This window comes from Juglans microcarpa x Juglans regia, chromosome 8D (assembly GCF_004785595.1).
Source record: "Juglans microcarpa x Juglans regia isolate MS1-56 chromosome 8D, Jm3101_v1.0, whole genome shotgun sequence".
NCBI lineage: Eukaryota > Viridiplantae > Streptophyta > Magnoliopsida > Fagales > Juglandaceae > Juglans > Juglans microcarpa x Juglans regia.
Genome location: NC_054608.1, coordinates 5,461,067 through 5,488,534, shown reverse-complemented (window position 1 = coordinate 5,488,534; position 27,468 = coordinate 5,461,067). Strand labels below are relative to the sequence as shown.

General features: G+C 33.6%; 4 protein-coding genes across 4 annotated transcripts; all 4 read right to left on the bottom strand.

Annotated features, from left to right (window-relative positions):
* Positions 1 to 2,555: 2,555 nt before the first annotated feature.
* On the bottom strand, positions 2,556 to 3,841 carry LOC121243424 (blue copper protein-like). Its single transcript, XM_041141543.1, has 2 exons — positions 3,627 to 3,841; positions 2,556 to 3,235 (listed from the first exon to the last, which is right to left on the bottom strand). Exons 1-2 carry the CDS (start codon positions 3,790 to 3,792, stop codon positions 2,853 to 2,855), a joined length of 549 nt encoding a protein of 182 aa, XP_040997477.1. The 5' UTR covers positions 3,793 to 3,841; the 3' UTR covers positions 2,556 to 2,852.
* Positions 3,842 to 9,504: 5,663 nt separating this feature from the next.
* Positions 9,505 to 11,287, bottom strand: LOC121243423 (28 kDa ribonucleoprotein, chloroplastic). Its single transcript, XM_041141542.1, has 4 exons — positions 10,794 to 11,287; positions 10,586 to 10,684; positions 9,838 to 10,128; positions 9,505 to 9,720 (listed from the first exon to the last, which is right to left on the bottom strand). Exons 1-4 carry the CDS (start codon positions 11,166 to 11,168, stop codon positions 9,580 to 9,582), a joined length of 906 nt encoding a protein of 301 aa, XP_040997476.1. The 5' UTR covers positions 11,169 to 11,287; the 3' UTR covers positions 9,505 to 9,579.
* An 890-nt stretch (positions 11,288 to 12,177) lies between these two features.
* Positions 12,178 to 16,162, bottom strand: LOC121243185. Its single transcript, XM_041141261.1, has 6 exons — positions 15,605 to 16,162; positions 15,237 to 15,509; positions 13,200 to 13,357; positions 12,915 to 13,020; positions 12,646 to 12,774; positions 12,178 to 12,505 (listed from the first exon to the last, which is right to left on the bottom strand). Exons 1-4 carry the CDS (start codon positions 15,794 to 15,796, stop codon positions 12,951 to 12,953), a joined length of 693 nt encoding a protein of 230 aa, XP_040997195.1. The 5' UTR covers positions 15,797 to 16,162; the 3' UTR covers positions 12,178 to 12,505; positions 12,646 to 12,774; positions 12,915 to 12,950.
* Positions 16,163 to 22,559: 6,397 nt separating this feature from the next.
* On the bottom strand, positions 22,560 to 25,258 carry LOC121243649. Its single transcript, XM_041141773.1, has 5 exons — positions 24,843 to 25,258; positions 24,676 to 24,744; positions 24,483 to 24,565; positions 24,128 to 24,333; positions 22,560 to 22,868 (listed from the first exon to the last, which is right to left on the bottom strand). The coding sequence occupies exons 1-5, from the start codon at positions 25,043 to 25,045 to the stop codon at positions 22,767 to 22,769; spliced, it is 663 nt and encodes a 220-aa protein (XP_040997707.1). The 5' UTR covers positions 25,046 to 25,258; the 3' UTR covers positions 22,560 to 22,766.
* Positions 25,259 to 27,468: the final 2,210 nt, after the last annotated feature.

Genomic DNA, 27,468 nt, shown 5'->3' with positions numbered 1-27,468 from the left:
AACCGAGGATTTATTTTCTTTAGCATATGCATAAAAATGGGGAAGACAAAAGTTAGACAAAAAATCGAAGACTTGATATGGTGGTCATCAAAACTGACAGTAAACTTGGGATTCGGTAGGGCAGTAAAACTAAATCGAAAACTGGTGAGACCGACTGAAGTGGACAGAACCAGTGGGTTCGGTCCGGTTTGTAATCGATCTGGCTCCTGTTTTTAAAAACAAAAACCAGTTGGAAATTAGTCTAGTATCGGTTTTCAAATTTTAAAAATCCATTTGAATTGAACTGGATTAGTTTCTATATATATACATATTGTTTGTTATATAATTTTTTGTATTATATATAAGTTTTTTATATTATATTATAGATATTTTGTATACTAAATTGATAATTAATATAAAATAAAATTTTAATCTTATTATTCATTTTTATTAATCTTATACCATAAAATTAATATAACATAAAATTAATTTTATAATTTTTAATATAACATTTGATATAACATATAAATTTTAATTTTATAATATTAAATTAATATACATGAAATTTCAATTTTAAATATGAACATTAATATTAAGTTATTAATATAAACTTACTTTTAGTGTATATATATATATATATATCTATATCTATATATCAAGGATAAATACATTTTTGGCATAATAAATTATAATATATATATATTCTTTTTTGTAAATACATTTTTACATATTTTATCTTATATACTCATATAAAATGTCTAGAATTTATATAGACTATAATTAAATTCAATATTGTTCTAGTATGTGTAATACAAATAGACTAATAATTTAATATATGTAAACATCATATTATTACTAACATAGATAATCAGTAAAACCGAAAAAATCGGACTTGATTGAAACTAAAAAAACAGGAGGTTCTAGCTTCGGTAGTGAATTGGTACGGTATCAGTTTTTAAATTTTCAAAACCGGTGTCGATTCTAAAAAAATGTCCAAAACCGGACCAAATTGGTTTGGTTACACCCCTAGGATTAGGCAATGGTGGAAGATCTTAAAAGTATAAGAGATTTGAATGTTTTCAAATCTAGGATTTGTTATTATCCATTCCCAAATCAATTTTGATACTCTCCTATAAATAAGAGACGGTGATTTGGGGATGCATGACACTTCCAACTTGTGTCATGAGACAAGTCTAAGGATCATATGGCTTCCTACAAATCAAAGTCTAGAACTGTAGTTATGGATCATATGATTGTTCAAAACAGTTATTTCAAATCAAAAAAAGTGACGCAGTCAATCACATTAGTGGAGTGCCAAGAAGTACGCAAAAATGACTGCACATATAGTTTTTGATTCTATAATGGTCCTGCCTTAGTACCTTCATTGTGGGGGAAAAGGCCTGAGTTATATTGAGGTAGGTTTGTCTGGGAAACAGACACGTTCTTCCCAAGTATGATGCATTTAGTCTAGTCATGGGCTTCTTGTCCCATCTATTAATCTCTTTTCCCTTTTGAGTATGTTGTAGGAATGGACCTACTCCAACCATTATTTTCTTTAGGCATTACTTCTTTGTGTAGCTACAGTTTTCGAATCCACCAAGGAGTCGATCTCTCGAGTTCTGAGTTATCTGTAGAGGCAATATCGCAATGAGGCTTGTTGGGAGTAGCTCTGATGTCTAAGTTAGTTGAGTGGCGAAGATAAAGCTTTCTCTGTCTATTGAGATAAGAGATCAAACCTTATTTTTGGGGTTTTTTATAATTGTGGATCTCCCTCTGTTTGAGGCATCTATCTGCCTACCCCGTGGTGGCTGCTGTGTTGTTTGGAAGATGAGTTTTTTTGTGTTTTTGAAAATACTATAAGAAGCTTTTATACCGTAAATGTTTTCTGTTTGGAAATGAGAACTGTTTAACTGTCAAATATCCCAAGAAAGAATCAATAATAATTTCTTAGAGGAGAATGATCTGTGAAGAAATCTTTGCTTGAGAAACACCTCCTGGTTCAGCCCAGTCTGAAAAGAGGAAAATATGATTGGTTGAAGTATTTCTGTCGTTTGGGTCAGTGGGCCTTCTGTTAAATTCTTAGGGGTTGGAGCCGAGTCTAATCCTGGTTGCAGAAGTTGACAGAGTTCCCCTCTGTTAATCAACCAGTGGACCCCATCTTTTCAAGAATGGTCCAGCTTTTGTTCAAGGGCTGCAAAGTTGGGATCTGTAACGTCGATTCAGTCTTTCAGATGAGGTGAAGGCATCAACCCCACCAAAGTATTTTGAAAGAAGAGTTTTCAGAGTCTAAAATGGCATTTTCTCCTGGATGTGACTCCAGTTCAATTCAGATTCGTGAACCTGCAGGTAGGGACTCATACCAACCCTCCTTCCTTCTAAGGACTAGTACATTTACTCTAAGCCAACACAGTGTTTATTTGATGCTATGAATGTGAATAGATAGAAAAAAATAGTTTAACCACCCAACAAAATGGAGATCTTTCCAAATTTACAAAACATAACAACAACTGAAAGATGTATTTGATCTGTTGATTTAGTCCAATTAAATGCTACTACAACTTTTTAGTAGTAAGGTGTAAAACTCCAAAGTTCGAAGTATGTTTTAAATTATTTGTGCACTACATGATCACATCATATATCTGATCTATATCTCTCATGTTCATGCGAATGCTCTGATTCCAAGAAACCCACACAGGTTTAGTGACACGAACTCAATGATGCATCATAATTTTACATACCAATACTATTCTGTCTTTTTGAATTGTAAATAGCCTATTCATAAACTAAGAAAATCACCATACAAAGATGACAAAAGAAAGAATTAGAAAGAGCACTGCCTCCAACCTGGCTAGATTCTGCATTCTAGCCAAAATTTATGTGAGAGCCAACACAGAAAAAGTAGACCAGGCCATTACAAATAGAGCCACAATAGGGGAGAGGGTAGTCCCTGAAGACGAATGTGTTGAGGTGGTGGTGGGGGTAGTGGTAGTGGCAGTAGGCGTGTTACCCGCTGGTGTGGATGGTGTTCCTGTTCCAGATGGTGCAGTGGCTGATGCTTTACCAACAGTCACAGCAAGCTTCATGCCACTCCCACAATGGCCAACAACACCACAAATGAAGTAGTGAGTCCCGGCGGTCTTGAGAGGGATGGTGGTGGTGCCACTACTATCGGTGGAGAGGGAATTGCCCACAGTGCAAGAGTTGTAGTCGCTAGCGCTCACTTCATCCACCGTGTGTCCACCTCCATAGTTGAACACTGTCACATAAACAAAATTTGAAAGTTGTAAAGAGCAATAATGGATCACACTGTTATATCTGAAGTGCAGAAGGCATTTTGATTTGTGATTACACTGCAGTTTAGGAAACTAGAAGTTTTGTTTCATTTGAAGTGTAGAAGACATTTTCATTTCTTAAATACATGTCACCCATTTCCTTACACTGCAAACAATTACATAAAATTTTGGAAAGGTACAAGTTTGAGAATGGAGCAGAGTGTTTCATACAAGTCAGATTGATTTGTGGAATATTATGCTTTATTCACTCAAAAACATCTCATTATTCATGGAAATGATAAAATTTGTGGTGGTAAGGTCATGTTTTGGTATGTTAAAGTACTCATCATGGGGGGCTGAAAAGTGAAAACTTACCAAGGCTATCACCAACTGCAAAGGTCTTGCCACTAGGCCAGGTGCTATAATCAGTACCTATGGCCCAACCTGAGGTATCTCCAACGGTGTAAACAGTGGCCAAGCTTGGCACAAACATGCACAAGACTAACAATGCACACACAACTCCGGCATTGAAGCTGGCCATTTTGAGGAACTTACAAAGAAAATGAGGCTTGTGCAGAAGTTGGCGAGGATTGGGGTTGCTTATATAATGGTATAAAGGGTCGGAGTTAGTAAAGTTTGGTCCACTTTTTCTCATCACTAGCATGAATTCTATGTACGAACTCATTCCAAAGAGATGACTTCAATCATACTCTATACCTAATGCTGCAGAAAGTGGGTCCACTTTTCCTGTTAGAAGCTTCACTTGAAATGTGGTTGTTGAATGAGGATACTCATTGTTATATGTTATGTTTTCAGAAACCAGTAATTAAATTGGTAAAGAAATATTAAAGCTAGCACGAACTTGGATTAAGTTGTTATGAATTCTCTTACAAATCAATTAATGTCATGTCAATAGACTATAGTGCGAAGAGTAGAGACTCGTAAATATATACATATATATATATATATATACATATATATATATATATATTTTAGCAACCCTTGCTAAGTAATGATGTGTAATGAATTGTTGCTTTCAGCCGTTGCTTTCAGTGTTGTGGGTTATGGTAGTAAGGTCTGCGAGTTCATCAGAGACTTGTCCAAATTGATTGGAATTCTTAAGCATCATAATAGATTGACATTATTATGCCCAGGAAACAGATAAAAGAGCATTTGCTTCAACCCTACGCACTTTAGTTTACAAGTTAATGAAAAAATGAGCTGTTAAAGGAAGGAAAAAACATATATATATATATATATATATATATATAAAATGGGTCCTTTGAAGACCAGCTGGGTTTGTTGCAAGCAGACATCATATGGGTGTAAAAGGAAGCTGATGATTCTTTTGGGGCCAGAAATAAAGGCACTCTCCTGGCAATATTCCTAACATTTTTAGGCATTTTATCGTATGGATTTTTTATAAATCTTAATCGTTGTTTTCAAATCAAATGATTGAGGTTTTTTCATCCCTTATCCATTTAGGGTTGGTCTGGATTAATCAAGGATGAGATTAGATGGTTTTAAATGAAAGATGAATAAAATATTGTTAGAAAATATTATTTTTTTAATATTATTATTGTTTTGAGATTTGAAAAAATTGAATCAAAATTTTAAAAAGTTGAATTGTTTATTATATTTTGTGTAAAAATTTAAAAAAATTGTAATAATGAGATGAAATCACGAGATACTTTCTGAATCCCAACAAGGCCTTAGTATTTACATTACAACAACTCAAAAAAATTGAACATGTCTCTCATAAGATCATGAAGGGGAGAGAGCTCATGTAAATCTTAACCAAAAGTTGCATGATAATATATTCTTACAACTATTTTACAATTATCAAACGCAATAATATATCACTTCATTAAAAGTGTATATATATATATATATATTTTTATTGAGAAATGAAATAAATACACCATTTTTATAACTTTTACGGCAATTTTATAAAAATAATGATACAACTGTAACTATTTTACTTTGGCATTTGATATAGCCTAAGAATTGGAGAAAATTGATGTTCTATTATGACCTCATGGCCAAAGAATTATGACCTCTCTTCCTTGGTGAGGTGATAATAGTATTGCATTAACAGCTTAAATTGGATTTAGTGGACGTTAGGTAACCAACAGCTAATAGAAAGGACGGCTCCATGGCTGTCAAACAATCTGAATTTTCCCACTTGAATACGTACCCACCAAGAAAAAGAAGGAAATTAATAATATTATCTTCCAATGCTCAATTACTCAATTAAGAACATGAAAAAGGACAAATGCACAGCATAAATCACACCTTTTTCAACACCTCTTTATAAGTTGTAGATATGTATGGAGCATAGAATGTCATAAATTAAGAAAAATGAAAACCAGACAAGAAAACCCAATAAACAAGATCACAAAATTTGTTAATTTCAATAGAAATAAAATAAAAATACTACAAACTACGCCAGTATCTCGTCACATTCTTTCGTAATGGTATTTATAAAAGAAACGATATTTGCAGTCATAAATTATACAAGCACCGTAGAATATCTTAAAAAAAAGTGAATAAATATAAGACTCATATGATAAAAAAAACTAATTTTTTTAATAATAAATTTTACTTTTTTAAAAAATAATTAAGTAGCCCTTACGCATTCAAAAATTAAGAACTATTAAACACTGTCCCATACAAATAAGAGAACAAAATAATTACTTGCTTTACTCGTGGAAATCACACTTTTTTTGGGACAGATAATATGAAGGGGTTGGAGTGTCAAAGATATTGGTCCAAATCATCACCTAACCCGGGCCAAAAAGTGGTGAGATTCGTGAAGGGCATGAAGTGTTGCATAATTTCTCGAACCCACTAAAACCATCTTATTTGAGTGCATGAAAAAGTGGGGGGGTTCGGTAACGTCGTAGGGTTTGGTTAGGGGAGGGCTTGGGGTCTATCTGTCAGACAGTCACCAACTGCGTCCATTTTGAGCGTCCCATGTCTTCTCTTTGCTTTCTTTCTTTCTTGCTTATTAATTAGAATCTTCCCACCTCCAACCTTTGGCTCAAAATTTAGATATGCGATATTTTTATTCTATCATAAGATGTTATACTAATTAAAATTGATATTTGCATAAACAATTTTAATTACATGACATGTCATAATAGGAATACCACACCATCCGTGCTCTAAGAATACCTAAAGAATATGTAGCATTATCTATAGACTCTTGAAATTATCTATCTGTAAGAAATGGACACTCATAGTGAGTATCTATTCACATTCTCTTTGAGGTTATAAAGTGACTTAAAATAACTTCATGAGACTTGATGGCTGGCCATTAATAGCTAGCCAGGAGGTTATACTAGAGGGGCTGGGCTATGAAACGTGTGAGTGTTGTTCTGGTATTACCACATAGCACAATTCACTATCATGTGAAGATTGTGGACGAACAACGACACTGGAAAATTCGTGGAACAACTGCACTAGATCTATAATTTACCAACGAGGTAATATCGTTTCTGCTACGTATTCTGATGTAGTATTTCTAACACTATCTATTAAGAGTAATGCTGCATACAGTCGTGGAGTGCGCAAAGCGACGTGCAATCGCTTTGAAAAAAAGTGAGATCCATTATTAAAAAAATTAATTTTCTTTTCATGTGAGTCCTGCAGTTATTCACTTTTTTCAAAATAATTACGCGGCGTTTGTATACTCACAATTGCAACTATCATTAATCATTTATTAAATATCTTGCTTAAAGGCTAGAAGAAGGCCTACCCTTCTTTGGTATTGTAGCCAAAGAAACAATTGATTGCAGCATTACCACGAATTCACTGAATTAGGTAGTCGTCCCTGCAGTTTTAGGAATGAATTAGACAAGAAGTTAGGGTGAACCTCTCTATCATGAATACTTTGACCATCGAAATCTTCAATAAGCCTATACCTAATGATTTGGTAGAATTTCAACATCAACAGGATTTTCACCCCCAGTTTTCCTTTCCTGTTTTTTTTCCCCACTTTTGAAAAAGATGAGGTACTAAAACATCCAGAAAACCCAACAAATCACTGTCCCAGCTACCTACGGACAGCTACAGAAATCCCATTTCGCCCATTCTGTTCTGGTCTCCGTATTATCAAATGATGATAAAAATTTCAACACCTAAATCAAATTGACATCCATTTGTTGTTTTGTAGCAATCACTTTTCAGAGTTATGCAAGCATTTTAGAGAGAGAGAGAGAGAGAGAGAGGCACTAAAAAAAAGGAAAGAAGAAAAATTGACAACAAGAACTTCACAATGAAGATAGCCATGTCGAGGAAGCTCCTTGTGGAAAACAACACGCGTTTTGAGGCACTAGAAAGGAATCAGAACATGAAATTGGAAAAGAGAACGTTTTTTTTTTTTTTTTTTTTTTTTTTATCGGTAAACAAATTTTTATTGATCAAAAGAAGGCAAAATGCCCAAATATACGGGACATATACAAGCACAACGCTTATATGTGTTAGTTTAGAGATAGAAAAGAAAAGAGAACCGTTAAATGAAGTTAGTTTATGTTAGCGTGTACGACACTTCATTATTTCTTCCTAGGGAAAAACACATTTTACCCCTTCCAAACTATAACCCCCTTTTTAACATGACCATCAAACTATCAAAATTATCATTCAACACCCTAATTTTTATCATAGGCTGCAATTTATCACCTTGTTAAGAGATTACTATTAGGGTGGATAGGAGACACCCGATCTTAATAGTTGGATCTTAAAAGAGGAGATAGACTGCAAAACAAGTGGTAGTTTGGGGACTAAACATTAACTTTGATAGTTTGGTGGTTATATTGCAAAATAAGGGGTAATTTGAGGGGGGATAAAGTGTAATTTTACTTTCTTCTTAGAACTATAATTACCAAAAGAGTTAGCACATGATATCACACGATGCATTTTGATCTAAGACTCTGAGGTTTAAAAAATATCATAGGAAAGTGAATTTCCTAAATGCCAAGGTTTCTGATCAAGTATTTGACTACAGAAATAAATGATCAGGAAATTTTAAGTTTTCTGTAAATGGCATAGATATCCTAAAGTTTGAGATTGATTTTCCAGGAACTCAGTTCTCAGAGGGCAGTTTCTATCAACTGCATCAAGACAATTTTCTTTTTCTCCTGATCAGACAAGATTCAAGAATTTTCATTCTTGCGGTCACTGATTTTAGTCAGCAACATAAAAGTAACATAATCAGGAACACACAAAAAAGTGCAATATGAGAACAAATAGAAACTTAAAGACTAAAAGGTCTGGAAATTGGACATGAAGCTCACATTATATCTATTTGAGAAATGTGCTGAAATCAGGAGACAAGTTATAGCATTATATTGTTCATTCTTGCAAGTTCAGCGGCCAACACCCCTTCCAAAGGGGGGAAAAGTCAAAATAAACATTCTCCCCATTTTCCCAGTTGTATTTTCTTTAGGTTTGCCAAAAGTAACTAATTCATTCAATCTTTATTACTGCCCCATCCTGCATCCTGTGTTTTGTGGTTTTACGTTCTTATTCCCTGACTCTTAGGTGTGATATGGAGTGTATGACAATTTTGATCGTTGTGGAAATGGATGGAAAGGAAACAGGTTCTGAGTTGAGCCTCATTTATACAGATCTCAGTTTGGAAACCTATTGGCGCAAAATAGAAATGATTGTTGTGGCCCATAGCACGAACTTTCCATTGCTTCTCTAAGAACTCCAAACCAATGGATTTCAGAAGTGGAAATGTGAACACTTTTCATTCTCTTGTGGCCATTTTCATGAATTGCCCCTGCCGCCGCCGGCGCCGCCGGGGGGGGGGGGGGGGGGGGGGGGGGGGGGGAGGGGGGTGTTGTGGGGATGCAAGATGGAGATGCGGAGAGAGGCAGCAATATACCAAAAAAGGGGCCTCGTAACTACAGATTATGGACAAACATCTATTTGGGAATGATTCGGTGTAGGTGTATGTGCATTTTTGTGAAAACCCATCCCGACAGAAGGTGCTCTCTTTTGCTAATATATGGATTCTACAGATATCTTTCATTTGAATTAATGAACCCAGAACTAGCAAACTGGAATTCAAACAGCAGTGCTTACTCTTGTAAATTATGTGACAAACTTTAACCTGTGACATAGGAATGCTCTATCTCACTCAAAGACCGTACATTCGACAAACAAAATAATAAATAAAAAAGCTATCAAATGATTGAAATAGGCATACTACATCAATCATTATATAGCTTCTGATTCACAGGATTGAAGTTAAGAAGCTTTACCAACTAAATCACAAATTGAAGAAATGAAACAGATTCACTGTCCTGAAAATTCACTTTCAATTCTCATCAGCAGCATCTGCTTGCTCCGCACTAGAGGTTGACTCAATTGATGTGTCTCCAGACTCTACATTCTCCTCTGCTCGTAGTTTAACAAATTGTTTACTCCGTGCCACCCGAAGTGGTCTTCCCATAAACATCTGCAGGGAAAATTCTCAGAAGCTCTTAACTAGGAATAGCCTTAGAAAATTCAATAAACATGCCCCCAAGCATATTCACCACTCATAAATGCAAATGATTCAGCACAGCCAAATTACCTTCCCTTCGAAAGCAGTAAGAGCTTCATCAGCCTCTTTCTTGGATTTGAAAGCCACAAATCCATACCCAGAAGACTTTCTTGGATTTTCATGAAATATAACTTCGGCAGAAACAACATTACCACTCCCTGAACTAAAGAACTCTCTAAGATCTTTAGACCTTGCTTCAAAAGGCAAATTAGCCACAAACAAGTTGAATGTTACTGGCTTTGGTTGCACACGAGGGGAAGGGGAAGGTTTCTTCTTTCGTGCCCTGGCATAATTGACCTTTATAGTGCGGCCCTCTAACTCCTAGCAGACAGAAGAAAGACCAGTAATTCAACAATAAGACAAAGAAAAGGAAACAAAATTGTTGCAGAAAAAGTGGTAGAATGTTAACTAGAGTTTGAATCCGATCCAGTGTTTCTAATAATAAGATCCTGACAAGGAAAAACCAGCAGAAACGAACTTTATAAAACAAACACACACACACACACACACACACACACACACAGCGGCATGAATGAGCCACCCGAAAAAACACAAACAAAAACAGACGGCCACCATTATCAATGAGTTAAATTGTTAAAAACGCTTGATATAGACTAGTCTTCCAAGTTTTCTCAGGTGTGCCAAATGATGCAAGAATTTGAAACTAACTATTCTAATTGCCTTCTTTCCCGAATTACTCTTATCTCAGCAACCCGACTAATCGAAAACCTAGAGGTAAAAGGAAAAAAAACTAAAACTAAAAAAATAGTATGCTTACATACGATTCGAGATTATTGAGAGCCGTACGAGCCTCCTCAGGTGAACCCATAGCGACAAACGCCAAACCTCTATTTCTGATCTTGTTATGCATAGAAAGCTTCACCACCACAGAAAAACACCACAAACCCAGATCAGAAAAACAAACAAAAACCATAACCCATCTGAGACAACAGATACAGTATTGCTAAAATAAAGAAAAAGAAAACCTCCACATCTAGCACGGTCCCGTGCTTCTCAAAAAGAGCGCGAATGTCTTCAACGGTGCAATTCCAAGGTACGTTCTGGGCAATCAATCTGTTTCGGGAAAACTCTTCGGCCGCTTGCTCGGATTCTTTGCTTTGGGCGGAAACAGAATCGAGAGCTTGTTCTTGCACGGTGGAAGAGAAGTGCAAGACGAAGCTCTTTACTCTTTTACTCTTAACGGAAAGGGAATGTGTATAGGCGAGAGAGAGCGAGGGGAGAGACCAAGAAAAAGAAAGATTGTAGGTACTAGGAATATTGGATAAAGGTGTGGGGGAGAGGTGTTGTTCGGAGGGAAAGTGAGCCGTCGAGGGAGAGTGTAGAAAACGAAGAAGAGCCATCAACCTTTGCACTCTGTGTTCCTTGGAAGAAGATTCGCGACAGTGTTGCTTTGGTAGTGTTTCACAGACGGACAAATACTGGCTTTGGATAAGAGAAGTGCGTCGGGGCCGGGCAGAGCTTGGACGACTGGCTGGCAACCTGCAAAGGCTATCGAATTGGAACGTCGTCGTTTTGAATAAGAAAAACATTAAATATTTATTGAACTTATTTTTAATTTAATTTTTTAATTATCCACACAATAATTTTTAAGAAAATTCTATTTAGAAACCGGCTTAGATAACACATCTAGCAAATATCTTAGATAGTATAATTTAATTTATAAAATTTTAACATTTTAATATTTGAAATCAAATTTATCATGTAAGTGACGTAGATGATGTGTTTTACACGTTAGCTTACCAGTAGAACGTATCTAATTTCTAATGCCTATATTATAAAACTTCTATTAGTTCCAAAATCACTCTTGAACCAAACCCTCTCACTTTTAGTCGCTTTTATTCTAATTTCGATCTGTTTTGAGAGAATGCACCCCCCATATTAGTGGCCAAGTAAAAATGCTACCATGTTCACATCCTGACAGAATTTCCACATTGTTCTTCTTTCTGTCTTCTTTGCTTACCAGATAAATAAATAAAAACAATCAAACACCAGCAAAGGGGCATTTCCCCTGAATAAACTGCCCGTACAGGTATAATAGACAGGGCTCACATGCCAGAACTCGACAGAATGCCAAGCATTATGGCATCAACATAGCACTTACTATATTGCAGATAACAAAGGCATTAATATGATCATTTCACCAGCCAAATGCCCTTTACTGGTGAGGGTTGCTGGCATTCAAACACCTATGGGCTATGAATAGCCTTCTGTAGACTTGGGTAAAAAGATTTCAAGAATTGCACACAAGGAGTACTTTAAGGTCATTTTCGAGCCCCAAAGAGGTCACAGAAAAAATTAAAAGATAAACCAAGAAAGAAGAAGAATGTTACATCATGTCCCCATCAAAAATCATAATTCAACTGTTAACCTTTCTCTATAGTATACCTCCACAGACAAATGACAAACTCTATAAGGAAGAAAGCCCTTCCTTTACTCGAAGTCATTGTGACAGGAAAATAAATCTTAATTCAAGATCTTCTAAATTGTAGATGCCACTGACATTTTGTTAGAACATCAAAAACTTATTTGCGAAATTTTGTTAGAACTGGTGCATTTTAAGATCAGGAGAGTTATATTGCAAGATTGACAGGGGCTGTCTTGACAAATCTAGATCATTAAAATCAAGCTTCTTCTCAATTGGGCTGCTCATCTTGGCGATTGATTTTCGCTTGTTTGACTGCAAAGAAGTAATTTACAATATTAGATCACACAAAGAAAAAAATTATGCGAAGATCAAAGCATGATAATTTTTCTTGTTCTTTTTGGTTGTAATAAGTAAAGATGTCTTGCAAGCTTTACTTCACCACTTTTTCTCACCTTGGCCGTGGCAGAAGCACTGCCGGTGTGTTTCCCACCAGAACCATGGCTTCTTTCTTTCTGGTATTGCCTCAGTAACCTTGTATTCTCCTCATTCAATATGTTATTTTCTTCAAACAGCACTTTTACCTACATATATCATCAACATTTATTCGGGAAACACAGAATCCAACACACGCACACACAGAGAAGGTGCCTGCCCGGAGAAGGGAGGGGGGGAGGGTTTGGGGAGCTCCTCCAACGGTGAATGGATTTGCAACACTTCTCACCTCCTCTTCAGCTCTAGTAAGGTTAACCCTTAGACATTACTTATCTTTCTCAAGTATCTTCACTTCAGCAGCTAATGAAAGGACTTTTTGTGTTGATGGCCTCAAGCTGCAACAGTATCATACGAAATTTTAAGTAAGAATCAACAGCAACGACAACTCAAACGGGTAACAATATATGATGGTAAAATCTCCTAAATATGTTGTAGTGGCACAAAATACAAAGTGAGAACTAACTAGTTCAGCCAAGAAAAAGGAACAATACCTAATTGAAAGAAAAATACTCACCAATTCCACATTTTTAACATCGTTTGACATGACTCATGCCTGCTATTGGCCTCCAAGAAACCATGTACTGATGCAACATCGTCTTTAATGATCAATGTTGTTAGCACTGACTCAAGTAAATTGTTCTCTATAACTGTTTCATCGGTAGATGAATCAACCTTCAAGTGAAAAAAAAAGTTAGCCTCAATTTAATTCAGGATAGAATCAAACTCTCTACGAATTTATATAAATTTATTTTTAGTTAATATTTTTATTAGCAATATTTGACATCACCACAATCATTTGCATCTATTTACTTTTCTTCAAAGTACCTGAAAAAGAACTGACCAAGAGAAATAAGCAAAGAGAAATATTAAATTGGAGAGATAGAGGACGTATGTAAAATAAAAAGGAAAAGATTTACTATTTATTATAGGTAAAATAGAATTTTATTGAATCAAAAGAATAGGCAGGACCCAACTACACATGAAGTATACAAAAGAAACACCTAAGTAAAGCGTCAAGTGCTAGTGAAAGAAATAAGAAAATCGTGAAAACTAGCTCCATTGAAATCAATAACAGATGCCTATAACAATAGAGTAACGTAAAAAATCTTCGAAGGTCCTCCAAAGACCGTTCCACATCTTCAAAACTCCAGTCATTCTACTCCATTCGACGGCACCAAGTTAGAAATAAGGATACAATCTTCCAAACTGCTGCAATTTGGAGATTACCCTGAATACCTCTCCAGCTAGCAAGGAGATCAACCACCCTCCCAGGTATTACCCATGCAAGTCCAGTCCCGCAGAAAATATCATCCCAAATGGCCCTAACCACCTTACAATGAAGTAATAAATGACTAACAGATTCACCACTACCCTTACACATAAAACAAAGGAAAAGGTTTACCATAAGATGTAATTCTTTTCCTTTCTTTTTCAAATCAAATACAAAACTAAAAAACTTGAATGCAAGGAAATGCATATATTAAAAGCATTAAAATCATCTTACGCATTCACAACTCTTTGCATTAAAAGCATCCCTGATTTGGATGTAAATAGCGCACGCGTGTGTGTGGATATGACACGCATATATATTGTAGCAATATGCACAGATAGTACCAAAGATTCAACTAGCCATTCTGAAAGATATTGCAAGACTGAATAGTAGTGAAATTGATTAAGTCAAAATATTTTATTATATTTTGAAAAATGAGAAAAAAAATTGAATTAAAATATTATAAAGTTAAAAAACTGTTTAAATATAATTTTTGTTTTAAAATTTGAAAAAGTTGTATTGATTTTTGTGTTTTATTTGAAAGTTTAGAAAAGTTGAGAGGATGCTCGAAGAATGTGATGAAATGAAAATTTTATGAATAGTAGTATGATGGAGTCGTAGAATGTGAAAGCGTCGCGCATGACTGTATCTAATATTACTCAAGATAGTTTGAGTTAATATTTTATGAGGTTTTGTAAAATGAGAAAAAAAATTGAATAAAAAATACTATAAAGTTAAAATATTGTTAAAATATAATTTTTATTTTGAGATTCGAAAAAATTTAAATTATTATTTTTTTTTGTTTTTGCAAATTTGAAAAAGTCATAATAATTAGTTTGAAAGTGCTTATTTGTGTTTAAATGATATTTGAGAAAAAAATGAAATAGGATGCGATGAGATAAAATGGGATGGGATGAAACTAAAACTATTTTCAAATATCCCCTTATTGATTTTTGTGTTTAGATAATGATTAAAAGAAAATGTTAAACATTTGAAATTGAAAAATGTCACGTATTTGATTTTTAAGAAAAAAATTATAAAAAATTTTAAAAATTTCTCATCTCATGTTGTTACCAAACATTCGTAGGATTCAAATGATTTTGAAAATGATTTTACGAACTCCTCTTCTTACAGTACCAAAAAAAAAAAAATCCTACGAAATCCACTGAAAGATATCACCCATCAAAGTTTCCAGGTACCTTTCTCTTTCAACTATCACAATTAAGATGAAAAAACACAGATATATTTAGAAAAGGATGGTAGACAGCGAACAGAAATTACCGCACGCATATTGTATTCATGCTTGTAGAACTGCAATTCGTCCCAAATCCTTCTGACCTCCTCCTCTAACTCATGAACTCGAATCTCGGCCTCCTTGGCACGCTGATCGGTCTCATTCCCAAATTCCATCAATGCTTCGCGGTCACGATCGTAAAGCGAGCACTCCCTCTCCCACTTATTACGCTGACATAAAAGATTTGCACACTCCATAGCTAAGTTCTGATTCTCCTCCACGAACTTCTTCAATGCTAACGCATTCATACTCGCTTCAGCCTGAAAAAACAAACGAATAAATTAAACCAGGAACGAAAACACAATCTTTAAATAAAAAAATACATATTTAGTTCGGGAAGTTGCAACGAACGAACCCTAACGCGCTCGATGACGTCTTCTTTCTCCTGCAATTGGGTCTGTAGGGAAAGGCACCGGTTGCGGAGTCGGCGCTGTGCCTCTTCGGAGGAGTGAAGCTTCAAATCCAGAGTCCGCGTAGATACGGGGAGCCCTAGGGAGTGATCAATGGATTCTTTGATGTAGTCGTCGACTCCTTGGGAGGGGTCCATCTCGAGGAATTCTTGGACCCCGATCAAAACCCTATAAACCTCGAGAACCCGAATTCACAACAGAAAACTGAACCTCTCAAATGTGGTGAATGGACTTAGGGTATGAGTTTGGAGGACGAAAACGAGGGCGTCTTGGTTTTCTTTGGGGGCAAATGAAGGCCAAGAATTTGCAGAGGATAGGAGATTGCAAGCCCTAGAGAGAGTTACACCGGCAAGGCTTAATCTTTGGGAATCGAATCGAATCGAATCGTCGAGGTTTCTTGTATGAAAGCAGTCTTTTTTTCGCAACTTTTCTCAGTCGGATTTCGAAAAGAAGAGGGCTAGCCGTTAGGAATCAGGATTCAAAAATTAACTTCGTCCTTTCCTTTTCCTTTTCCTTTTCCCCCCCTTTTTTTCATTTTTTTTTTTCCTGTTCGCGCTAAATAAAATTGGTACGAGAGGAAACCGGAGTTGGGCTTCTTCCTAGGCGTGGCTGTGATCCAATTCACGGAGAATTCGATTTCAGGGATTTTAGGGGACTACGGAGGAATGAAATGAAATTAAAATTTAATAAATATTAATAAAATAATTGATAAATAATAATAAAATTATTTGAGTAACGATATTTTATTAAATTTTGAAAAATGAAAAAATAAATTGAATAAAATTATTATAAACTAACAATATTGTTAGTATATAAATCTTAATATTATTTTTATTTTAAAATTTGAAAATATTATTTTTTTATATTTTGTTTGGAAGTTTTGAAAAGTTATAATAATTAATACAGTATGATTAGATGACAAAGTTAAAGATTTAAAATTGAAAAGTATTTGTGTTTGAAATAAAATGAAATAAGATGAGATGGTTTGTGTTCTTAAACAAGCCCTTAAATGGCACGAAGTCACAAGAGTTCCCTCACATTTAAGTGACTACAGATTAATTATACAGATGAGATGAGATGAAATAAAAATTGAAAATTGAATAAAATATTGTTAAAATATAATTTTTTTATATTATTTTTATTTTCGAATTTGAAAAAATTTAATTGTTTATTATATTTTATGTGGAAGTTTGAAAAAATTATAATGATTATATGAGATGAGATAATTTTATCTATATAATCAAACCAGGCCTCAGTCTCATCAAAAAATTAAAGAAATTCTCAAGTGATTAATACTAATTATAGTCTATCGAATTTAAATAAAAAAAGTTAGCATATGCCAAATTATATGAGACCAATCCAAGGATGATCGAGCCACTCGTTAGAGGGCACTCATTAGGGGTCATACACACATATGCGGATGCGGGGGCGGGGGCGGGGGCGGGGTCACCCATTTCCCGCACCCCGCCCCCACATATGCGAGGGGAGGTTTTCCACCCCCGCACCCCTCCCCAATGCCAGGGGCGGGGGCAGACATCCTATCCCCTTCGCACCCCCGCCCCCGCCCACTTCGAGGGTATTGATACCTCATTGGGACTAAAAATTATTTCTCGGTCCAAAAATATTTTTTTGGACCCAAACCCAAATTATTATATAATTAAAATTGTAAATTAAAATTTCTATTTATAACAATAATTTAAAAACTGAGAAGATAAAAACTATGCTATCAGTTTTTAAATTTGTTAGACTTGTTCACAAGTGAGTCTCACATTGTTCAAGTAAAACTCTTGTATTGTCTTGACCTCTTATATAAAGGCTGGTTTAAGAGGCCACTGCTTGACATGTACAATCTTGTGAACAAGTCTAACAAATTATAATAAAAAAAATGTGGTGTGTGGGGATAATGAATAGAATTTTTTATGTTTATACATAAAGAAAACCTGGGGAACAACCCTTCTGCTTATCTAAAAAACCAACCCACCAATCAGAATGCGACACGTCAGTTGCTTAGCACCATTACCATGCATCCCACTACACCCCAACAACCCATCCAATTCCACTTCTTCCTATTCAAACCCACCACCCGACGGCACCCACTCCATGCATCCCACTCCATCCCAACCCAAACGCAATGGCACCCACTCCATCCTAACCCAAATTCGATGGCACCCCACTCATCCCTGAAGGCAGAGAATCGGTGCAACTGCCTCTCGACGACACCCCTAATGTCGCATTGCTAGATTTTTGCCGATTGGTAAAATGTTTATATTTCAAAATTTTTGGTCTTAACAGAATTTGTATTGGACTTGTATTGGAGTTCTTGTATTGGAGTTAGATCTTATTTCGAAGTGATTGTAATTTGGGCTATGGAAATTATCTTGGCATATGGATTGATAACTCATCTACTCCATGAATACCAACTGTTTGTAAAAACGTCTCAAAGGCCCTCCAACCGCTGCTCATTACCTATCATTGGTATGATTGAAACTACTTTAGTCTAGCAATATCAGTTTTTTGCAACTATCTGATGATTCAATTTGAATTCCAATCACTTTATGGTTATTGTTTTGCAATATCATGGTATTGGGTCTGTTTTAGAATGAAACCTCTAGAGAAGTAGATTCCAGGTCTAATAGTTTAATGGTTCATGGTTATTAGTTTAAGAGTAACCCATGTAGGGTAATGTCTTCAATTGAAAAAATTGAAGCAAGGCATCTGGCATGATTTACTAGTAGCTTATCCATTAGTTGATGGCTACCATGATTTACTTATTTGATTTTCAGCAATGACATGCTTGGCAAGAAAAAGAGGCTGAGAGTAATTTTACATGGAAATGCAAAGAATCAAAATATGTTATTTTGCTTATTATTGAGTTTTCCAAGTAGAGAGCATGTAAAAGGTAGTCTTAAAATTCTTTATCTATGAACTTAGATATTCTTTATCCTTTATAACAGTACCATCTAATTTAATGTTTTCTCAGTAACCCCTTTTTTTTTTAAAAAAAAATTCTGGAGCATTAACAATTGTATTGCTGCGCTCTTTGCATTGTCGATTAAGAAAATACACATATAACTTTTGTGCATCTCCCTCTTCAAAAATTTTCCTCTTTTAATTTCCCAATTAATTTTCCACATCCTTGCCAATACACCCAATATTAAAGGCACCCTCTACTCCTTTACTCGATACCGACATTATCTTCCTTGTCGGTATATTGGACTCTCGGTGTAAGTAGTACTTCTCAGTGTATCCAACATTATCTGTCAATTCACGAAGCAAACTAGTACTTCTCGATGTAAGTAGCATGTGATTATGTCGAAACACAAACTTACATACTATCCACTTTTCACATTTTTTTTTTATCCCCATCAATGCTTTACAACCAATCTTTGTCTCAGCAGGTTCCGGAATTATTCGTTCTTTTTGTTTGCCTATTTCCTGTTGAAATCCTTCCCTTGAGCAAACGTAGTCTACAACACAATTTTTTCTCCTTTGTCAACAATCGAGTATGTTGGGTCCGAATGACAAAACCTTTTTTTTCTTGTATATGTCTTGTAAAATGTTTGGACGTCTTCTACGTCATCAAATACCATGCCAATGAATGGCTCATTCAGACCACTACTCAAACAAGGTCTCAAATTCACTACATCTTCCATATTCACTACATTTTCTACATTCACTTCGTCACTCATACGAACTTCATCTTCCAAATTCACAACATCTTCAACTTCATCACTATAAGAACTCCAAATTTGATCTTTTGTTAAAAAATAAGAAACAAAAAGTCAGTGCACAAATCACATCAAATCAAGTTTAATTGATAGACTAGTTTATAGCTAGCTTATGTTATATATATGCTTTCACTTATGTATATCAAATTAAAAGGGTCGAACTAGTACTGATGAAGACGCTCAATTTGACCAATAAATTAAAGAAATGATGATATAGATAATTATGTTGATAATCAACCTCTCAACTATCATCTTCTGTAATTAATTAGACTGATCATACTTGCTGCTTGACCATATATATATGCATGATGCCTTGGATGGATTAATATATATTATTTCACTGTTGCAATAAACTTGAAAGGTATTTGCTATAAGTTTTTTTATATATGTAAAACAAGACGATCCTAATTGTTGGAAACCAGTAATGAGAAAACATGTAAACTTCAAGAAAAATGTAATGAGAAAACATGTAATGAGATGCATGACGATATTACTGTCAAATAAGAGACCTATCGTCTATATTACTGTCATGATAAGAGCCCATAAATGATAGGTATGCTTTTCTATTAATGAGAAAAAAATGTATTAGGCCAAACTAGTACTCTTCAAAAAATTATGTTTGATGTTTTTACAAATAGTTAGTGTCCTCAATTTTTATTTATATTTTCTAACACATTATTGTTTTGATAAGTAATAGGAAGGGGTGAAACAAGAAGAATTCTTGGGAAAAAAAATAAAAATCAAAACTCTACATCCAGTGCAAAAGAAAGAAACAATAATGTGTTAGTATCGTGCAAGCATCAGGGGTGAAACAAAGTGCAAAACTATGTGTTGGGTTATAAAGTTCTTATATGCATTTTTTGGTTTGGAAAGACACTCTACAAAAGAGATAAACAACGTGTAAAAATCAAACCATTGGTGGCAGCGACGGCAACAAAAATAGCTGCTTTCCTTCTCTGAGGAGTGAAAGGCGACGGCAAGATTGACTTTCTATGGTAAGTGATTTTATAGTGATTTTTGAGTTGTTGACATAGTCCTGGAACAAAAATAAGCTTCGGTGTAGTGCTGGAACGGGGGAGGGGAGGGGAAGAGGAAGGGAACTAATCAACTGCTTTCCTTCTATTGTAACCAACCTCCATAATTTTACGTGTAGCCATTTTGATTGGTGGACTGTTTTTCCTCCGACAGCAATTGAGCTGGACCAAAGCGTTTCTGTTATATATATACAAATTGTAATATGAAGAGTACAATTTCACTTGGTAGATAGGACATGGCACGCTCTCTTATTTTTTAGGAAAGGTTGGGAATTGGAAACTTGCTTGTGTTTAACTCTGCTTAGGAAAGTAAAGAATTCGGTCCGGATCGGCAAAATCGATTAGACCAAACCGAATTCTGGACCGGTTAGTCTTGGTCTTAAAATATGTGGATTAATGAAATTCAGTCCGGTCTAGAGGTCTACCAATTTCGGACCAGACCGGACCAGACTGAAGATTGAACCCCTATATGTATTTTTAAAAATTTTAATATATTATTTTATGTAGAAATTATATAACTTAATAATGTAATTTTTAGCTAATTTATTATCATTGATCATATAAAATATAAAATAATATGGTGTGATTTAGATAGTGAAATGAGATGAGATGATTTTATATAAAAGTTGAATAAAATATTGTTAGAATATTATTTTTTTAATATTATTATTATTTTTAGAATTTAAAAAAATTAAATTATTTATTATATTTTATGTGAAAATTTTAAAAAATTATAGTAATAAGATTGGATGAGATGCAATACTTTTTTTTTTTTTTTATCTAAATAGAATCTAAGAAATAATTATCTTTTATAATTAGTAATTTAGAAATAATAATAATTATAAAAATAATTGAATGTGGTCACCCTATGGGTGACTGTAAGGGTGGCTGGCTACTCATCAGGGCTAATGGGAGTACTGTCGTATTTCCCTAGTGGCTGTAGGGGTTGCACCCATTAGGACTAATGGATGCAATTTGCCTCCTTTATAAATTATTTTTTTTGTTAAAAAAAAATATTTAGTTCTATATTAGATTTTGTTTTGGTGATGATCGAAACATTTAGGTCATGTTTGAATAGTGAGATAAAATAAGATAATTTTATATAAAAATTAAAAGTTAAATAAAATATTATTAGAATATTTTTTTTAATATTATTATTATTTTGTAATTTGAAAAAATTGAATTATTTATTATATTTTGTGTGAAAATTTAAAAAAATTATAATGATGAGATGAGTTGAGATGAAACCATTTCTATATTGGCCTTAGTAATTTACCACTCTTACAAATCTTGCATTCTCTATTCATTTGGAACAATAAAATAGCATCATTAAACTAAAAATTAGTCATTAGTATAAAAAAAATTGTGAAGTCATAGGTTGGTGAGAATTGATTTTTCATATGTAAAACCTGTTCAGATGTTTTTTTTTTCTTTTTATTGTCGGTTCCTATTTAAATTTGTATATTTTTTTATTGCACTGAATGCAAAAGTTCGAATTTGGATTGCAAATTGTATGGTATTTTAAAATTTTTTGAAATTCTTGTCCGACCAATGGGCTTAAGGTGTTTGTTTTCACAACTCCTCTCATCTAATCTCATTTAATTATAACAATTTTTTTAAATTTTTACACAAAATAAAATAAATAATTCAACTTTTCCAAATCTCGAAATAAAAATAATTTAAAAAATATATTTTAACAATATTTTATTCAACTTTTAACTTTAATTTCAACTTAACTTATTTCATATGCGAAAACAAACGAAGCCGACTAGGAGAAATATAAACATATGGAGTGGATGTTATAATATTTATTATTATTCATACGTAACTTTTCAAAAATATTAAGTTCCTAATAAATCTTCTAGGACCTATAAAGTTTGGATATAAATTCTAAAAGAAAATAAAAATTGACGGGAACATATAATGAAGAAGATAAATGCTTGAATCACAAAGAAATTTTATAAAAGTATATTTAAAATTTGTAATTATAAAACTACTTTTATTATAAAATAAATCTAACATATTATATGAAATCACGTCTGGTTATAAATTTATTTTTATAAAATTATTTTAAGCTATAACACTTTTCAATTAATCCACTATGCATATATAGAAAAGATGAAAAGTCCATCAAGAAATGGTTAAATCTTTGTACTTTATTTATGTATTATGACTGGAAATAATTTCCATCTTTAACAATGATTATGACTGAATACTGAATCCAAGAATATCTAATTGAATTGCAGCTACAATTAGAGAGATAAGGATGAAGCATCTCATTTCAATAATATTTTCTGTTCAACAAAGTACATGTCAAGGCCACCACGGGCTCTGTAATGCTATTTCTAGCTTTGCTTTTGACCATTTGCTTCTTTAGGCGTCACTTTCACTTGATCAGCGTCTGGTTGAGGTTCAATGAATGAGTCCACCTTCTCTTCCACTTCCTGGGCCTGCAAATGGTACATTAAACAAACTGTTACTATCCAGAAATGTTTTGGTTGCTTCCTCAGCTTTATGATTGTTGGATTAAGAATTTTTTTAAGATTAAAATATGATTCTAAAATTTATAATGAGATAAAAAATATTAGATACAGTCATAAGTTATATAAATTATACATTCTTTTTGAAAAAGAGTAAGGTCTATTATTAATTTTTTTTTCATATAAATCATATATTTATTTATTTTTTAAAAAAGAGTGTGCAACGCTTGTACGACTGTAAATATAATTTCACAATTGAGATTTCTCTAGAATTTTTTTATCCAAACACTTTTTCGCAATTCAAATATATAACATAGTTTGCGAACCTCACTGTATCAAATGTTTTCCATGGATAATGTGAACTCAATGGTGTCTAAAATCCTCATCCCTCTACTGCATGTTAATTCATAATTATCTGCTAAACTCCAAAAGCACATCGCAGCCATAAATTAATGAAGCCATCGATCTTGTCAATGGTCCCAATAAGCAGACAAGCAATCTCATTAATTAGAAAACGAAGTTGGAGTTCTTATTGGTGCAACTTGCAAGAAGGAATCACAAGCAAGTGGGCTAATAAAAAAAAGATAAATGATAGAATTATTACTTTATTACTACTTATTTATTTATTTTTTTTTGTATTTAATTTTTTTATATTTTTGTATTTTATTTAATAATTAAAGCAGTAAGTATTAGTAAAGTTATATATTTTTTAAATTTTTTTTTAATAATTAAGGATGTTAAAAAAATACTTAAAAAAATGTTAAAAAAATAAAAAAAAGTTGAAATGTAAATGGATAGTAATCCTATCACTACCCAAAAAAGAATACTGCTACATCTCAAAAAAGAAATTACATAAAAACAATATCACAAATGCGTTAGATCTATTTTATAATAAAATTAATTTTATAAATCTGACGAATCACATCAAACTGTATCAATTTATGAGATTATTTTTGTATAATTTTTTTGTGACTACGGTATGTTCCAATAAAAAATATTCCCCTTTGTCGCAAACCATGAGACTAGTAGCTGGATATGGACCCTTTAAGATTCGTTTTCTAATGGTATCCCCTGTGATTCTAGGGGATGCATGTGACTAAATCCCCAAGAAAAAAGCAAGAGTCTTTTTCTTGAATGATGAAACTTTTGCTGCATTCTATTATCTGAGAGTAATTGAATAAGATCTGCAATTACAACCGCTCAAGAAAAGTAGTGGGTTAGGTAAAAACCTTGTCAATTAGTTCATCTGCAAGATGGGCATCCTTGGCTGTTTCCTTGGCCAAGTTTTCAATAAAAGTTGCAGCATCTTTAAGTTTGCCGCTGGCCGGGAGGTCATCGGCAATGTCTCCTGCAACTTTCCCCACTTGCTCAGCCACCTTTTCTACGGCCTCTACCACATCTTCTGCCCTCTGCACTGCCGAGTCAACTTGCTCTATACATTCATGAATCGAAGCATGGCATCAAAACCTCTTACATTAATTGGCAATGGCAATGAAAATGACAAGTTCATAAAGATGCAGAACTAAATTTAATGTGCTTTATTATTGGTAGAATGGACAATAACAGCTTTGAGTTCCTTACTTCTAAATTTCATGAACGGCCCAAATTTGATCCCCAGAAATGGGAGAACCACAGTCGCAATCACCCCAACGATCCAGATTTTCCTGGTGGATATTGCCATAAACGTTTTTGTCAGAAAGAACAGGAAACCAAACAGATCAAAAGATATATATGTCTTATTGACAATTCCAAAAAAGGGGAAGAAAAGTCCTACCATGAATCAGGAGAAGGATCAGAAGGAACCAGAGGTCCTGGTTGTGAACTACTATCAACAGCCATGTCCCTACATGATTAGATTCATAAAGATCAACATAAGCTGACAATCATTTGTATAATATAATGATCATCCAGAAGAATTTGGGTTAAAGTCGAGATGATTACCCCAGCTTTGTACTGCTGGCAATTAGATCTCCCAGGCCGATGCTGAGAAACTGAACACTCCGGCCGTTTCCAAGAAAACAGCTTCTGATATCGCGCTTTGAAGTAATCAGAACACGACTAGGATTACGAAATGAAACAGGGTATCTGCGAGAAGTTCCATCGGGAATACCAGAACAAAGAAAACCTGATCTTGAAGCCGACATAATCTACTTTCTGGTACTTTACAGCTTCTGCAAGAGCCAAACTAATCTAAAGTTTCTCTCAAAATAACAGAAAACTTTCGATCAAGACTTTGCAAGGGGCGAGGTAGGTGAAAAGCGTGCCTGGCAGAGAAAGTGTTGGGAAAAATATGATTTGCAGGAACAGTGGATCGAGAGAAATATATAATGGTTTCTCAAGACACGCTTTGTTTGCAGATTAGACATCGGGTCAATGTTATAAATTTCTAGAGCACTCAAGGTCAATTGGATTAATCCTCGTTTTCTTCACGTTACTGGATGGTTTTTGTTCATAATATATTCAGACATTAGGTGGAAGTTTCTTAATTTCCTCGCAGAGAATCAGTAAAATAATAAGACACTGTCCACCCCGGTTGCAGAAAATTATATGGCGTTTCGATATTAAATTAATTTAAATTGAGATGATAAAATATTATTAAAATATTAGTTTTTAATATTATTATTATTTTAAAATTTTAAAAAATAATAATAATAAATTATAATAAATTAAAATGAATTTATTAACCAAACGTGCACGAACTTTCCTGAAAAGTTCATTACCTTTTTATTTTCGGCCAACTGGCACTTGCGCAGGCAGATTCCCTCCCATGACTATGCCGGTTACGTATTGGAATAAAATATTCTAACATCTTTTCGTTTCGGAATTAGACGAGGGAAATTGAAAAAATAAAATAAAAATAAAATAAAATGTTATTAAAATATTTTATTAATATTATTTTTATTTTGAAATTTAAAAAAATTAAATTATTTACTATATTTTATATAAAAATTTAAAAAAATTATAATAATTGAATGAGATGAAATAAAAAAATTTGTAAAATAAAAAATTTTATAAAAATAAACGAGACCTAAAATTATTAAAAAATCTAAATTATATACTTTTTAGATTTTAAAATTGTAATTCCATTTAGATTTAAAATTTATAAAAATACCATTCAAACCCATGAAATGCAAAATTTCCATTAAAATAGCTCAGAATATAATGTATCATGGAATTGGTTGAAACGGACCGGGATTGGCCGGGATTTAGAACAAAACAGAATAAGGATATATAGTATACCTGATACTACATTGAAACAAAAGATTTGGATCATTTCTACCGTAACAAAACGGAATTCAAAGCTATGCATAGAACAGCATTTATAAGCTCTGTGCGACAATACAAAAGTATTCATAAATGAAAAATTATATTTGCAAGTTGATACACTGTTAACATTATTAAGATTTGGCTACAAGATAATTTCATTTTAAACTTCTTATCGCCCTCTATGTCGTTTTCCCAAGAAAGTGACTAAGAAAATAAAATAACTTGAAATAAGCTTGTTTGGTCAAGGCATTTTAAACAAACTTTATCCGGGAGGATGAGCTTCATTTTTCCGTTTAGTCCAACCACTTTTGCCGCATTTAGTTAGGCAGTTTAAATGAGATGTGATAATATATTCTAAATGGAAGTGAGATTTTTAAATTACGATGAAATAAGATAATTTGTAAAAAAGTATTTTTGAATGATGAGATGAGATGAGATAGTTTTTACTTTTTAGACTTTGATAAAGGTGTGGGTTCCACTAATAATTAAAAATTATTTTATAATTATTGAATAATAGTTATGATGGGTTCCACTAATAATTAAAAATTATTTTATAATTATTGAATAATAGTTATGAATATATTAATAAAAATTAATATTTATAATTAATTAAAAAAATATACTATAAATATATTTATACCTCAAAATATATTTTTTTAATTGAAATTACTCTATATTCCCACCCAAAATTAAAATGGTGGGTTTTGGCAGAGGGAAAGAGGAGTGAACAAGAAGGAAGAATGATCTCGAAATGGGATAGAAAAAAAGAAAAATGCACTGTTTACATAACTTTTTATTGTTTAAGTCAGTTGTGTATTGTTCATTGCACCGTTTATGTCAGTTTTGTCCTGTTCATTTTATTGTTTATGTTAGTTTTGTACTGTTTATATCAGTTTTACATTTTTCACTTAACTTTTTACTATTTATAGCAGTTATCAATTTCAAAATGCAAATGAAGGTTGAAAATGCAAAATGAGATAAAAACATCTCATTGGCTGCTTGGATACCCAGATGAGATTTGCCCTACAACTAGAGGTGGCAATATATGACACGACCCGTTAACCCAACACGAACACGACACGATAAAAACGGGTTAGGGTTTAGTCTTAATGGGTTCGAGTCAAAACAGGTTGACCTGTTAAAACATGATAGCTTAACGGGTTGATAACGGGTCAACCAGTTATGACCCGTTATAATCCGTTATGACCCGTTGAAAAAGTTAAAGTTATAATTATATCCTTATACTTAAAAAACAAAATTTTTGGGATTTAAATTTCGATATTTTTATTGTTTGAATTGT

Coding starts and splice junctions, on each gene's coding strand:
- LOC121243423 (XM_041141542.1), bottom strand. CDS start 11,168: ATGGCTCTTCTTCGTTTTCTACACTCTCCCTCGACGGCTCACTTTCCC. Junction 10,685..10,793: donor GGACCGTGCTAGATGTGGAG/GTTTTCTTTTTC, acceptor GTGGTGGTGAAG/CTTTCTATGCATAACAAGAT. Junction 10,129..10,585: donor TCAATAATCTCGAATCGTAT/GTAAGCATACTA, acceptor TCTGTCTGCTAG/GAGTTAGAGGGCCGCACTAT.
- LOC121243649 (XM_041141773.1), bottom strand. CDS start 25,045: ATGTCGGCTTCAAGATCAGGTTTTCTTTGTTCTGGTATTCCCGATGGA. Junction 24,745..24,842: donor GCCAGCAGTACAAAGCTGGG/GTAATCATCTCG, acceptor CTAATCATGTAG/GGACATGGCTGTTGATAGTA. Junction 24,566..24,675: donor GATCCTTCTCCTGATTCATG/GTAGGACTTTTC, acceptor AATATCCACCAG/GAAAATCTGGATCGTTGGGG.
- LOC121243424 (XM_041141543.1), bottom strand. CDS start 3,792: ATGGCCAGCTTCAATGCCGGAGTTGTGTGTGCATTGTTAGTCTTGTGC. Junction 3,236..3,626: donor TGCAGTTGGTGATAGCCTTG/GTAAGTTTTCAC, acceptor TTTATGTGACAG/TGTTCAACTATGGAGGTGGA.
- LOC121243185 (XM_041141261.1), bottom strand. CDS start 15,796: ATGGACCCCTCCCAAGGAGTCGACGACTACATCAAAGAATCCATTGAT. Junction 15,510..15,604: donor ACGTCATCGAGCGCGTTAGG/GTTCGTTCGTTG, acceptor TTGTTTTTTCAG/GCTGAAGCGAGTATGAATGC. Junction 13,021..13,199: donor ATGTTAAAAATGTGGAATTG/GTGAGTATTTTT, acceptor ATACTGTTGCAG/CTTGAGGCCATCAACACAAA.